Below are 15529 nucleotides of genomic sequence, written 5' to 3' on the forward strand. Positions count from 1 at the left end.
ATACATTTCATATTACACATTTTTTCATGGCTCTAGCAGCTTTCAGGGTAATCATGGTAGTTCCAGTACAAACAATGGCCACAACTGCTTCAATATGTTCCACAATCAACACCGATTAATAGGTTGGTAGTTTTCTCAGACACATTGATCTTTTCTCATATACTGCTAGATGATGAATTGATACTTGCCAAAATTAATCTCTTGGGGAAAGTCAAGTCTGAAACAAAAACCACAGGTTATGGAAAACTCAGAACAGTGGTTGTAATCAATATGGTTGTTTTCTTCCTTAATTTGACCAAAATAAATATTAAAGGTGGTGACACATGGTCATAAGCACAGGTCACAGGTCACAAATCAGATGTCGTTAAGCAGCATTGGTCGCAGAGAGTAGTTGGATGGGCGACTGTGTTCGGCAGATTGACTTTTGTGAGTTTCCAGAGCTTCTGTCCTACCCCACACTGAAGCACAAGTGTGTCTCCTAAGGCAAGTGACTGAATCTCATTCAAATCTGATCTTAGTTCTCGCTACCGCTAAACAAAGATCTGTGGACATTCCATTAAGGGTCACGTCAGAACGACCTTTCTTCCGACCAATCAGTGCGTCACTTAACAGATCATGAAAGTGACAGTCGGAATGTGATTTCTAATCATGCAACCTCGAAAACTTTAACATGGGGTATTCCGAACAATAGTTACGGGCTTAACGACTGAATCCATACAATCTAGACCATCTATTTAGCCATTCCAGAATGTTCTTTGGTTCAGGTTTCAAATTTTTAATCAAGAATTTTTAAAATATGTTTCGAAGCGTAGTCGCCAATTTGACATTTGTGTCGTAAAAAACGAGAAAGCTGCCTTCTGATTAGCTGATGTCTACTTCTTGTCAGTCATTCCATTGGTCGGTCAAAGTTCGCCAAGGTCGGGCTGATGTGACCTGTAATGGTATGTCCTCAGATCTTTGTTTAGCGGTAGCGAGAACTAAGATCTTATTTTAATGAAATTGGCAAGTGACTTTGTTCGAAACATGCCTCTGTTCACCAAGCAGTGACTGGGTACCCGGTAGGATGAGATGGTAATGTAACTGTTAACCTGTTAGCACCTCAAGACAGCTTGGGTTGTATACAGCCAGTAAGCTGGGAATAGAAATCAAGTGCACACTGATCCTATGAACGGGGTAATGGAGCACCATGAGCATCCACTTGGTGAGTGAGTGAGTATGGTTTTACGCTGCTTTTAGCAATATTCCAGCAATATCACGGCAGGGGGACACCAGAAATGGGCTTTACACATTGTACCCATGTCGGGAATCGAACCCGGGTCTTCGGCGTGACGAGCGAATGCTTTAACCACTAGGCTACCCGACCGCCCCTCCACTTGGTGAATGGAATTTGGCACATAATAAATGGACTTATTATTTTATTATTTTTACTGTCATATGTAACCATACCAAATATTAGCTGGGAATAGAAATCAAGTGCACACTGATCCTATGAACGGGGTAATGGAACACCATGAGCATCCACTTGGTGAGTGGAATTTGGCAAATAATAAATGGACTTATTATATTATTATTTTACCGTCATGTGTTACCATACCAAATATTACAATTATAACATTATTACAATACACACACCAGGCAGTATAATATACTCCTATTTTAATCACATAGCAGGTGAAAACTGCAATCGCTAGTGGAATGTAGAAGCCCATGTGTTCCACCAAGAGGAGATATCATCCATGTTGTTTTATTCAAATTATCAAAAGAACCACTTCTGATTTATACTTGATCCAGCAAGTATTTGTCAAATCCAAGAGCTGAAACCAATAAACATGCCAAACAAACAAAATTCATTCCAGCTTGTGTTGATAGGACTGGAACCCTACTATATTTATTGTATATTTGTTGTTTAATTTTCCACTCAGCAATATTCCATCTATATCATATGAGTGAGTGAGTATGGTTTTACTCAGCTTTTAGCAATATTCCAGCAATATCACGGCCGGGGACACCAGGAATGGGCTTCACACATTGTACCAATGTCGGGAATCGAACCTTATATCATATGAAGGTGGTCTGTAAATAACTGAATTTGAACCAGACAATCCAGTGATCAACATCAGCAGCACTGATCCACGTAATTGGAGGCGATGACATGCATCAACAAAGTCAGCGAGTCTGACCATGCTGACCACCTGATCCCGTAAGTCTCCTCTTATGATAAGCATGGATTGCTGAAGACCAGTTCACAGGGACCCTTCTATCATGCTTATAAGCCGACTTGTGACTAGGACATTCTGGTGGTTTTACTGGTGCTTGTTATCGCTCTGAATATTCATACATATTCACAGCTCTCACAATGCTCACACTGATCCATCATGGATTGTATTCGTTGTACTTCTCATCATGAAATAATTACATTACTTTTGAAGTTAGTGAGGTTTCGACCTCTGCTAATTTTTGGACATCCAATTTTTAGACATGTTAAAAGCTGGCATGACGACAAAACTCATATATGCATCGAGTAATATCAACTTTCTTAGTAGTTGGATCACAAAACATTTGGCCTCAAAATCAATGTAGATGATAAAAACTAAATAAATAACAATTTTCAACAACTACATTAGTACTGCTACTAATATGAGAAAATCAAACTCATTGGGTAACAAGCATTGGATCGTGGGACAACTCAACAGTTGCATTTGTGATTTTAAAGATTCTGACAAATGAAATGACACTGGTCACACCATTTCCTAACGATACTGAAAGATAATTCATTGGAGTTTTTTTGTAAGAATAAAGATTTTTTTATATGTATTATTATTAACCATTGTTAACCCTATTTTGTACTGAACAGCGGTGATAAAATCTTGTGATTTCTAATTTCACCTAGATATAAAACAGACATCCCGAAAATATATTTTTGTTTTTTGGGGTCAGTCTCATAAACAAAATTATGGCCTAATGGAAAACAACATACCGTATTCGACGTAATAAGCGCCCTGCTCTAATAAGCGCCCACAGCGATATTTGCTAATAGATTGGCTAGTGAACAATTCCAATTAGCACCCCTACCGATTGATCAATGTACACAAGACTTATTTATTCGCGTATAATACGCACTCGTTTGTTATATGCACCCTTAATAAAGGGCAATTAAATTCCGAAAAAAGGATCTCTCGTATATAAACATTTCAGGCTGTCAGTATAAACCACGAAATTTATCTTTCGACTCTGTTTTTTTCCACCAAAATAATATTCTAATAAGAGCCCCCTATTTCAAATTTTGAGAGCGCCCTGGGCGCTTATTACGTCGAATACGGTAATTATAACCATTACAATGTCTTAAAGTCATATTTCTCAATTTATGTTTCCATGGTTACCGGTACTATGGTTACAAAAGAGTTTATAACCTTGTTTTCATGTTTCATTTTTTCATTGTTTAACATTTTGTGATATATCAGTTAGAAATGATAGTAGATTGATAATCCTTTTGACAGCTCAAATCGAAATACTGTCATACCATTGGTTGTACATTAAAGACTTTCCACCCATTTTTACAGCACTGTGATGCCAAAGTGATTGTGATTGCAATTCAGACAATTTCAGTTTCTTCTTTATATCTACAGGCTACCAATGTCCAGGAGAAGTACCTTCTGGTACTTATCTAAGATTCAGTTCGTACCCATGGCAGCCAAACTGGGAAAACAAACGTGATATTGTCCAAAATTTAATTATTTTACAGTTCTTTACAGTACAGTTTGTAAATTCTGAGAAATTGGGAAATATTTAATTCAAATTGAGAATTTGTTCTGTCATTTGCTGCAGACAAGGGGCTCATTATCGGACTCTGGTCAGGTCTAGATAAATCCCTTTTTCCAATAGAGGTTTCCACACCATGGAACTACTTTTTGATCTCTGTACATTGTGAGGTAGTTTGAGTCACCATGGTCACGGTCCAAATCAAGAATATTTTAGAAATCTTTCTGTTTAACATGTTAAGGAAAACACAGTGTCTTTGACATGTTAAGATGTAATTGACCAGTAAACATGGTTGGCATAATGAAGAGATAGAACTGTGTCATCCACAAACCCAATTACAATTTGCTCTGACATGTTTGCTTAAACAATATTATTACATGCCAGGAGATCATGAACACAATTTCAAATTGAAGATACTTTTTTCAGCTTGTATGATCATGATGATGAACATGATAAACTTGGGATGGGATGTCTCGTGATGGTCTGATGCTGAGATGTATCCCGAGTGTAATGAACATTACGAACATTGTACACCATTTGACACCATTAACGAGCATAAATCAATTATCAACAATCCAAGCAAAGACATTCCTTAGCACTGAGTCATAGCAAATGATCACGTCCGATATTAAGTCAAATTAAATGGAGTGCATCATAAAGCCAACATTTATTATTACCAGGCTAAGAGAGCTGACTGCTTTGAAACTCTACAACTGTCGCTGAATGGAAACATTTACTGCGCAATTTCCATTCTCAATCCTCCCCTCCACTTCCAATCCTTTTTTTTGGTTTTGTATCATCCTTATGAAGTTTCCCAATGCTAAAATCAATATTCATATTAATCCAAATCAGACCCACTTTGGTAATAAAAAGGCTTTTCCTATTGATTCTGGTGAGATGTTACAAGTCATCATTTGCTTCTCTGGTACTGATAGCAGGAGAGTCTTAGCAGCTTACTAGTAGCCAAAAAGTTGTAGATCGAGAGTAATGCTTTCCAAACTCTGTTCCCTTTTGTTGCAGGATACACATCTCCCATTAAAAAAATGGTAAACCCATGGCGCCACAAAAACCCAAGGCTGAACAAATAGAACATATTTTGATTTATAAAGCATATATCATTTATAGAGGGTATAATACTAGAAGTGTGTTTTGCAGTTAATGTTGGCTATTTTAGATGAAGCAATATATATCTTTTGTCATAACATATGAAATGAATTGGATTAAGAGAGCTATTGGACACATGACAATAAATACCAGAGTACATGCCAAGTGGACACTCCTTGGCAAATTTTGCTGTTGAAATATTCTCAGCATTGAATAATTTTTCAAAGCTATGGGATTTCTTAAACTAAAACCTCTGTCCAGTCGATGGCAAACTCTGTCAAGTCAGTAATGTGTGAAATTGATGTCCTATTAGCAGATTAACGTAATATGTTCTATTTTTCTGTTTCTCTCAGCTTTCAAGTTAATAAATTAGGTTGGATGGTCACTCCAAAATTAAAAAGGACAAATTTTAAAAGAACCAGTTGCTTCTAGATCAAACTGGATCATTCAAAATGTTCAAAGTGTGTTTGAACCAAAGCAAAATGGTCTCCCGAAACAGGCAAGTTAATCAAAGCTATCTAAATTCATCTTAGTAAAACTGAACAGTATTTACAAAAAAATAAAACACAGGACTTGACACATGTTATTTCAGCAAAACTCTAAACACCTGACAGATGTCTGACCGCCCTTCTTCAGTAAATATAGACTTCTCCAAGACATGAACAACAAATAATAAAGTTTTTGAAAATTTATGTCAGCTCCACCTTCTATTTTCCAACAAAACTATCAGAATAACACTCCTAACCATGCTAACAAGGAGTGGTGACAGCTTACTTTAATTTAAAACAGTCTTTGTTTTATTTCTAACATTCAGGACAGGCTCATCCGTAAAATAATAATCTGGCCCGATACAGTCAACCACGTTTATAATATTTTTGTCCCTAAAATTTGCTGTAGTTATGCTGTATACACACTTGTAACAAACTACGGTTATAACATGTATAACAAACTGAATTTAGTGGTCCTTTTGAGTTTGTTATATAATCATAGCTACTTTCTCACACACACATTGAAAACTCTGCCACAAAAATATGTAAAATGGACCCAATGATTACCATTGTTGTACCTTGCTAACGACTATCAGCAGTTGTTATGGTCATTTGGACACAAAGTGGGTGAGGATTGTTTTACGCCGCTTTTAGCAATATTCCAGCAATACCACGGCGGGGTACACTAGAAATGGGCGTCACACATTGCACCCATGTCGGAAATCGAACCGGGTCTTCGGTGTGACAAGCCCACAAGACTACCCGACCGCCCCTGGACACAAGGAAACACATTTGTACATTATTTCATGTTACCATATTTGATGTAATATTAGCGCCCAGGACGCTCTCAAACTTAGAAATAGGGGGCTCTTATTAGAATATTATTTTGGTGAAAAAAAACAGAATTGAAAGAAAATTTTTGTGGTTTATGCTGACGGTCTGAACTGTTTATATACGACAGATATATTTTTCCAGAATTTAATTGCCCATACTCAAGGGTGCATATAACACATAAGTGCGTATTATACACAAATAAATATGTCTTGTGTACATTAATCAATCGGGAGGGATGCACTTGCCAATATATTAGCAAATATCGCCGTGGGCGCTTATTAGAGCGGGGCGCTCATTACGTCGATTACGGTAATCATGTTAATTGTAATCCCATAACATATGTCCATGGTGCCAGTATACATGGTATACATATGATTGGTAAATCAAATTTGTTGGAAATGTACAAGAAAAGCTACCCAAAGACTTAAACTTGGTCTGTGAAGACAAGCATACATTTCAAGATCAGTGCAATCACCATCACGATGTGATCAAAAAGCCTTTTAGTGAAAATTACCAAGGAGCACAATGGAGATCTGAAAATGGCTCAGAATTTCAGGCAAGTGAATGCGTCTGAATAGCATGGCTTAGAATGGCATGGGATAATATCTGTTTACAGTGAAACCAATCGAAGCCAGATTCGTTTTCACTGAAATAATAGTCCAATTTAGACAGCAGTGTGTATTATTCAGGTTTAGGGTGAGCCACCGATCAGCTGATTCGGAAGTCTTAGGTAACTTGTGTTTATTTATGCTATTTTCACAAAGGTAGAAGCCAGGAGCACCAGTCATGTTGTAAACATATAGATGATTGATTTAATCAGCTTATCCGATAGTGCAAGTGAAATGTGCTCGGTGAGTCTGAAACCAATCGAAATCAGGACGAATGTATTACCTTATAAATTGATCTTTTGTCCTAGAGATTAAGCCTAAAATCTTGCATTAAGAAAGTGACTTCAACAGATTTTAATTGCTTGTTATCATGGTAATTTAATCTAAAAATGTCTGACCATGAAAATAGTCTGGTACAAACAGAAAACTGTCTAAGGACAAGTCCATTTTGGACATGTTGCACTGTATAATCATCACCTTGTGTACATTATAAAATCTTAACATTTTAATAATAATAATATAATTAAATTGATAAAATACTAATTCAGTTAACATATTGTCAAGATTATTAGAACAAATTACACCAAGTGATCATGAATCACTCTAAAAGGATACTCTTAATATCTGAGAATACCACGTATGTGAATTAAAGTTCCAATAAAAAATCTTAACATGATTCTTATCTCTAGCATCGTCTTCATGATAGCTTGGGAACAGCCAGGGAACAGGGCACATAAAAACCTTGCACTGATGTGGTATAGTGTCAACATGCATACAGAATATGTTCACACCTTCATGACTGCATACAATATTGTAACTTGACTATTAGGTTTGAAAGTATATTTTATTTAGACATATCACCACCACAAACAAGCCAACAGAACATATGGGTGAGTGAATGTTTATGCATTAATGCCCCCTTCTCAGTATTTCAGTTATATCATGGCACCGTTAGTAAAATTTAATGTAGAAGGACCAGTGTGATGCAGATGTTTATCACTATGGTGACTGAACCGACAACTGGTAACAGTATGGTGCTCACACACCAATGATCATAAACAAGGTGAGTCTGGGACAAGAACACCCACCTATGGATCCTAGCAGTCAAGGTAGCATCCCTGCTGCCAATACATACAGGAGTATCATATTAACTGTTGGTGATTAATTAAAATTAGCAATAACATTTGTGATGTTCATCGTACCCTACATGCCATAGTTTGTACTTACTTTAGATTACAATATACAAACATGACCATGATAAACATTAACAACATTCATCATTATTAATTTCTTATCACTAACACAATATACACTAAAACATCATCATCTGTTATAATGTCATGTCATGAATTCCTCTTTAAAATATCCCCTAATAATCATGTCAGTTGTCCAGTCCAACCTTGTCAAAAGATACATCTGCACAGGGTCATAATTACCAGATAAAATACCTTTTGTTTGCTCAATCCAATAATACCATGACACTATGCCCGTGCAGAGCACAGGTTTGTTGGCAGTTTGTTAACATTATCATTTTGCATAAACTAGTAAACATTGACATGAACTCTTTCATTGTCTGTGAAGAATGTGGATGGACTTACCTGTAAGTACCGGAATTGCACACTGTCATAAAAAGATGATCGATTTCTGATGTGACACTTGACACCTCTGTCTTAGCCGAGACTTTGTTGACACCCATTCAGTCGCAAGTATCACCGTTGCTTGCAAGACAATTCCTTTTCCCTATGAAGGCTAGATGAAGACTATAAGTAAATTACGGTATAATGAACTAATATGCGATGGACATTTAAATAACAAAACTGCGCATGGTTCGTGTTTTATGTTCAACAGGCTTCTCCGTCGGTGTATTGAAAACCGGAAGTAAGGCACATATGGAAAGTAATCAGGAGTGAACACAAAATAATAATAAACAAATACTTCCATTTGAAATTAAAAATAGACGCATATTACAATAATAATGAATTAATGTGTTGCACAACAAAAATGTCCCTATAATTTAATTCCTCAATGAATATGAATTAATCATGCACTCTTTACTGCGAAACTGTCAAGATGGCGCCACCCACGTGTGCACCTTGTTTACAAGATGACAATATATGATCAACCCAGCAGCTAATAAGGCAAGGTAGCGTATCTCCAGTAAGATGCCCCATTATTTCCAATAGCAAATCTGTAGGTCGACTGTCGATAGAATCCTACTCCATGACATTCATTAGGTGTTGTTTATAATCAATCTGATTTGACAGGTTTACGTGACATACATGATACTATTTGTTGTTTTGTGACATATGAGTCGACACACTAAGTTGGCCCACTAATTTAACTAAAGATCAGTGGTCTCTGTACCTGTCTGGTTTGAGCAGTTTTATGGGGGTAGCCGGGCAGTGAATGAGAAATATACAAACACACGCTACGGGTGAGAGACGTTTTATTCCGCCAGTGTCATATATTTATCAACATCCTGAAACATTTCAAAGGGATGATAAGTAATATTAACAATACACATATGCAGTCATCAACATCACAGTAGTACAAACATGTTATTCATATACTAGATGTTAAACTGTACAATAATCTGCTAACTGATGTAAGAACCAAGTAGAATAATTATATATTATATTATCTAAGTGTAAAGAAATTATCAATCTCTTTCAAAATACATACATGAATTTACGAGTGTGACACACTTATGTGTCACACAAATATAAAAACAGACTATACATGTAATCATGTGCCTACCCTGTGGGTGAGACTGGGGTGTCTTAATAAAGCATATACTTTATAACAATGACTAATACAACTATACTATTTACATACACTTAAAAATATTACTCCGGATCCCGTACTGTACAGACTGTATATTATACAGAACTGATCACAAAAGCATTTTAAACATAGCCTATTCTGTGAAACGCATACACTCTTCCTCATACATACAAGAATAGAGAGACAGAAAAGTGATATATATATATTAGTTATTCCCAAAGCTTTCAATTTATAAGTCTTGTTTAACACATGGTTTAAACATATTTATTTTCACAAAAGTGTGAAAATGGATTGGTAAACAAGCGAAGCGCTTATGTTAATACCGCTCCATTTACATAGGACATGTTACAATAAATACACCAATGAAGGTTAGATGAAACAATGAATTGTACATGCAAAGCTAGATTGTATATATAATAAATCTATTTGCAGTTTATATTAAACAATTCATTTAAATGAAAATCTGCCAGTTTTTAATATGAAGTTTTGAATAGAATCTTATATTAGGAATTGCTCTTTCTTAATCAAATACGAATTTACGCAGAGCACTGTTTGTAAACAATAACCATCTTGGTAAAAATACATTTCATTTCGAAGAACATAGTAATTTGTACACTATAAAAAGAAGTGTAATGTATCTTTGGTATGATATCCACAGGAACAAGACTTTGTATCCAAGATATATCTATCATATTGATCTGCATTAACATAGCTGCAGCCAAGCCTGAGGCGACTGAATAATTTGACATAATCTGCTTCCATAATTTAAATCCCAGTGTACCATTATCTCCCTTTACGTGAAGCAAATTCTAAAATTGTGTAACAGTCTCTGCCTCCGTTTTCTGGTAAGACATTTCAAAATTGTGTTGTAGCTGGTATAAATGAATCTGCATAAGCTTTTGTTTTATACTTCACTGTTCGAGGGATTAGTTTTATCCCTTAAGTCATAATTTGTGTTTTCCGAAACTATTAGGAATAAGCCTACAAAGATATTCTGGGGAGAAATGGTTATTCATTTTGTAAAACATTACCAGCTTTGAATTGTATCTGCTCTCTGTTTACCTCATTTACTTAAATAGATTGTATTTGAGAATATGATAATATTAAACACATTTAGTTAAGTTTAGTATTATAGATTTAACATACTGCAACATCTAAATTCAATAACATACAATACAAATATACACAAACATATTAAACTAACCTGATTTTAGATGGTTTTACTTGCCAACATGTCTGTGTAAGAAATGTGTGCAGACTGAGAACATGCACTGAGACAAAGGGTCAACTTTGAGGGTTAGCTTGGCCAATCAGTTGAGCACATCGTGGTTTGGGTTTGTTAAGGCTTACAGCATGGAGGACACAGTAACTACATTTAATCTATCTTAACCAATAGTTAAACATAAAAGTTGAACACTTAAAAGCAGACACTGAAGGTGAATAAAATTAATATGTACAATGTTGTATCTGTCACATTTATATGTCCCTCGGTGAAATGACATCATCATTTATTCTTTACTGTGACCAGATCCAGTAGGGCATCAGAAAGATGTTTTGGCTGGCCCTCAAGCACTCCTATGAGAGAACTGAGATAGTTTGCTCAAGATAAACAGTCTGGTTGAGTAACTGCTGAAAGAGCAAACCCACCACCGCTCATCCTTTTTGTGGTCTCCGCTCTCGAACAGACCTACTTGGTTGAGGATTCGGTGGCACCGGTGCAGCCACAATTTCCTCGTCTGGTGGGACATCCACAGGTGGAACTGGAGGTTCTTCTGTAGGCTGTTCCCGTTGTTCATCTACAGTCTCATCCCTTCCATCAACTTCAGTGTTCTGGTCCTCACTCTCAACATCTTCGGTCGGCTTGTCTTCAGGTGGCCTGTCAGCTGGATAAAGAGCTGACCCTGCAGAGTTTGAATGATGAGTGGTGACTAACACCATATCTTCTCCATCTTCCAGTTCATCTTCATCCTGTGAGACGCCTGTGGTGTCTTCTCTGGTGTCTGGTTTACACACGTCCTTGGTCGAACTTTAGGTTGTGGTTGTGGAGACTTGATTCGTCTTGGTTTAGGCACTGGCGCTGTACGGGGAAGAGAGCCGATAGGAAGCATTAAATTCCTGTGCACGGTTCTTGTCCGTCCGGGTCCATTCTCCTTACCAATGACAAATACTGGTATAGATAGATTTAGTCCAAGATGACATAAATATCTTCTTCCCATCTGTCTGCTAATTTGTGCCGGCCGTCAAAGGCCACCACCTTCACAAGTACTCTGTCTCCTTTCTCAATGACAGCTGCTCTTGCTTTTTGATCGTACAAACTTTTGTTCCTGGACTGGGCTTTCTTAGCTGCAGAAGAAGATGCTATGTCATAAGTTTGGGTGAGACGATCTTTCAAATCATTGATGTAAGAGGTCATTGATTTTGACTTGGCTGAATCCATGTCAAGTCCAAAAGCTATGTCCACCGGGAGAGGTGGATCGGGTCCATACATCAAGAAGAATGGTGCAAAGCCTGTTGATTCATGGCGAGTACAGTTGTATGCGTGTACTAATGGTCCAATATAGGCTTTCCAGTTCTTCTTGCTATCTGGGTCAAGCGTACCAAGCATGTTGCAGAGAGTCCTGTTGAAACGTTCACACATCCCATTCCCCATTGGATGATATGGTGTGGTCCATGATTTGTTGATTTTTTCAGAAGCTCACATAACTCCTGCATGAGATTCCCAGTGAAGTTGGCTCCTTGATCCGATTGGATACGCTTAGGTATCCCATAATGTATAATGAAATTGTTGAAGAAGACTTCAGCAGTTGTCTTGCCATCATGTTCTTGGTAGTGTAGGCCTGGGCATAGCGGGTGAAGTGGTCAGTCACTACTTGAACATGTTGCAGTCCTCCTTTTGATCGCTCCAGGGTGAAAAAGTCCATGCAGACCAGTTCTAGAGGCTGTGAAGTTTCTATACTGACCAGTGGAGCTCTTCCTGTTGGTATTTTACGACGCAGACACAGTACACATTGTTGAACATGAGTCTCTACATCCTTGGGTCATCCCAGGCCAATAAAATCTGTCCTTGATGAGAGACAAGGTTCTGTCTCTCCCTGGATGCCCAACACTGACGTTGAGACTTCGCAATACGGTCAATCTACATCTTGTTGGAAGGACTAACTGTTCATGTTCTTCTCCGTCTGTCTTGATGACTCTATACTTCTTTGGCACGAGGTTCAGACCACATTCCTGGAGTCTTCTGACGTTGAACAGGTTCCTCATAAGTCTTGGAAAAGATTATAAGGTCATCAAGGTAGATGAGGCAGATCTTCAGATGGAGTCACTTGAGACACTGCTCCACAAGTCGCTGGTAAGTTGCTGGGGCATTGGAAAGACCAAATGGCATCCTGTTATATTCTAAGAAACCCAATGGTCCAACAGTAAAGGCAGTTCTTTCCTTATGTCTCTCCTCTATCTCAACCTGATGGTACCTGCTCTTCATATCCAAAACAGAGAAATAGGTCATACCTCCTAAACAGTCTAACAGCTCCTCAATACATGGTAAAGCATAGGAATCTTTGATGGTGCGGTTGTGAAGCTGTCTAAAATTTATACACATCCTTAAAGCTCCATTCTTCTTCCTAGCTAAGACAATTTTGGATGCCCAAGGACAGTGTGAACTTCAATCAAGAAACAATCCACTTCGTAAGTCCAAAGGTCAAATGAGACATCCTTGCCCTGAAAATCTCCACTAAACAATGGCAGCTTAGGGAACTGATGGTACGCTACAGATACAGGCTTAACATCCTGCATCTGTGGTGAGTAGGAGGTCCAGTTGTCTCTTCATTTTCCCTGGTAAGAGGGCCTTGGCGAGAATACATGTCCTTGATTCAGGCTTTAAAATCCTCAGGCATATCAGCCTTCGGTTGCATCCCCAACTTCTTAAAAAGTGTGGCCATGCCTTCCAACTCCTCATCCTTGAACTCGATGGTTAAGGAATGCAGCAGAAGTAGGCAAAGAAAACAAACACAACTGCTCAAAAAGCTGACCATGTGCCAACGAGGTAGAGAGGGAATATCAAAGGGTACCCGGAGGTCAAATGAGGGAAACACCAATCCCGTGATGGGTGCATAGCAAGTACCAAGTGATATAGAGTGTCACACTGACAGATGCATGAAATAAGCAACTTGACTCATGTTGCAATCTTTCTGAAATGCAGGTATGGGAACACAAACAGATTAACCACAGTAGGAAATATCTACTGTACACGTGTGTAGTGAGGTGGATAAGGCCTGTACCGACTACTAGGGCAAACAAAGACAAACAAGTGGAATGTCGGAACTAGTTCAGACAACTAATACACAAGCTAAGCTGAAAGGCAATCCCTCCCAACATATCACACGGGAAGACAAAGTGTAATTATATACTCACACAAGAAAGAGTGAGTGAGTTTGGTTTAAGGCCGGTTTAAGGTCGGTTTTAACAGTAATCTGTTATATCATGGCGTACAAAAGAAAGAAGCACATCACAAGTGTACACAGGATAAGGTGTACATATACTTGAATGTACTACTAGGCATACGGCAAATCCCAAGTTGAAAATACAATACCTACAAAGTGTATTTGCAAACCAAGGAAGTAACTAAATTCTAAATCTACAGACAACACAGAGGGAGTGGAAGGGGATGTTAGTAACATAATGTGAAATGTTCAAAGAAAGTGCAAAAGTCTGTCGTCATAGAGTCAGTAAATTTAGACATGTTTAGCTTATGTTTAATTTATGCAATTAAATTTTATTAATTATTTTATAAACCTTTTATTTTATTAAAGAAGGGCAGAAAGTAGAAATGTAATCAAGCCATTTACATACACACATACACACTGAGTACCGTTGTATAAGTAAACTAACTAAAAACTAATGGTAAACAAAATCAAACCTATACAAAAATAAACTAAACTAAACTTAACAAAACTAATCAGAACTAAACTTAACAAAACTTAACTTGACTAAACAGAACTTGACTAAACAGAACTAAACTAAACTAATCAAAACCAAACAGAACTAATCTAAACTAAACTAATCTAAACTAATCTAAACTAATCTAAACTAATCTAATCTAATCTAAACACAAAAGAACCTGTAGCTATGTAGACAATGTTGGTACCAACAGGAAAATGAGAAGTAGCTGACAAAGAAGTCTACTGTAATACAAAACTTAGTACATGAAAAAATACTAACTATGAGATGTAAGCAAAGTCACAGTTCACAGAACTAAACTGAACTGGTGCCAGATACAAAGTAAATTGAAAGTCAAATGCTAGCTAGCAATGAACTAATACATGATAGGGACTCACATGATCAGAATGTCCATGAATTGAATTGAATGTTCAAGCTGAAGTAGCAATATCCAATACTGGAAAAGTCACAATAAACACACCAATGTCACGCGACAGTGTCCAAGGTCACACAAAAGTCACTTCAAGGAAACAATCTATAGCGGATGTTGCTTCCATGACGGCTATAGTCCTGACTGGGGGCTCCATTTGTAGCAGGGCAGTGTATGAGAAATATACAAACACATGCTACGGGTGAGAGACGTTTTATTCCGCCAATGGATGTTTCATATATTTATCTACACCCTGAAACATATTAAAGGAATGATAAGTAATATTAACAATATACATAATGCAGTCATCAACATCACTGTAGTACAAACCGTTTTACATTACAAACAGATGTTATTCTTATACTAGTTATTATACTGTACAATAATCTGCTAACTGATGCAAGAACCAAGTAGAATAATTATCCATATATTATATTATCTAAGTGTCAAGAGATTATAAATCTCTTTCAAAATACATACATATACAGGTTACATGAATTCACAAGTGTGACACACTTATTTAATTTATTTAATTTTTATTTGCTAACCTTTTATTTGATAAAACAAGGACAGAAAGTAGAAATGTA

General features: G+C 37.2%; 3 protein-coding genes across 5 annotated transcripts in view; 1 reads left to right on the plus strand and 2 right to left on the minus strand.

Moving 5' to 3' along the window:
• Window positions 1-8670, minus strand: part of LOC124146494 (pleckstrin homology domain-containing family H member 1-like) — a 193448-nt gene extending 184778 nt beyond the window's left edge. For both annotated transcript variants that reach the window (XM_048403928.1, XM_048403929.1), the window contains exon 1: window positions 8392-8670. The gene's annotated coding sequence lies outside the window, so the exon portion shown is untranslated. The remainder of the gene's footprint in view (window positions 1-8391) is intronic.
• A 186-nt stretch (window positions 8671-8856) lies between these two features.
• LOC124120310 (thyroid adenoma-associated protein homolog) overlaps window positions 8857-15529 on the plus strand; it is a 48815-nt gene continuing 42142 nt past the window's right edge. The window contains exon 1 of one of the 2 annotated variants that reach the window (XM_046483109.2): window positions 8857-8936. The gene's annotated coding sequence lies outside the window, so the exon portion shown is untranslated. Of the gene's footprint in view, window positions 8951-15529 lie in introns of both variants that reach the window. The other variant, XM_046483108.2, reaches the window with a different exon arrangement.
• Window positions 11231-11685, minus strand: LOC124120308 (protein TsetseEP-like). Its single transcript, XM_048403379.1, has 2 exons — window positions 11511-11685; window positions 11231-11478 (listed from the first exon to the last, which is right to left on the minus strand). The coding sequence occupies exons 1-2, from the start codon at window positions 11683-11685 to the stop codon at window positions 11231-11233; spliced, it is 423 nt and encodes a 140-aa protein (XP_048259336.1).

The sequence above is a fragment of the Haliotis rufescens genome, unplaced genomic scaffold, assembly GCF_023055435.1.
Source record: "Haliotis rufescens isolate VD_foot unplaced genomic scaffold, xgHalRufe1.0.p SCAF_3, whole genome shotgun sequence".
Lineage (NCBI taxonomy): Eukaryota > Metazoa > Mollusca > Gastropoda > Lepetellida > Haliotidae > Haliotis > Haliotis rufescens.

Excerpts from the sequence above, each read along its gene's own strand:
- LOC124120308 (XM_048403379.1), bottom strand. The coding sequence starts at position 11,685 with ATGCTTCCTATCGGCTCTCTTCCCCGTACAGCGCCAGTGCCTAAACCA. Across the intron at positions 11,479-11,510 it reads GAAGATGGAGAAGATATGGT|GGTCAGCTCTTTATCCAGCT; the intron begins GTTAGTCACCAC and ends CAAACTCTGCAG.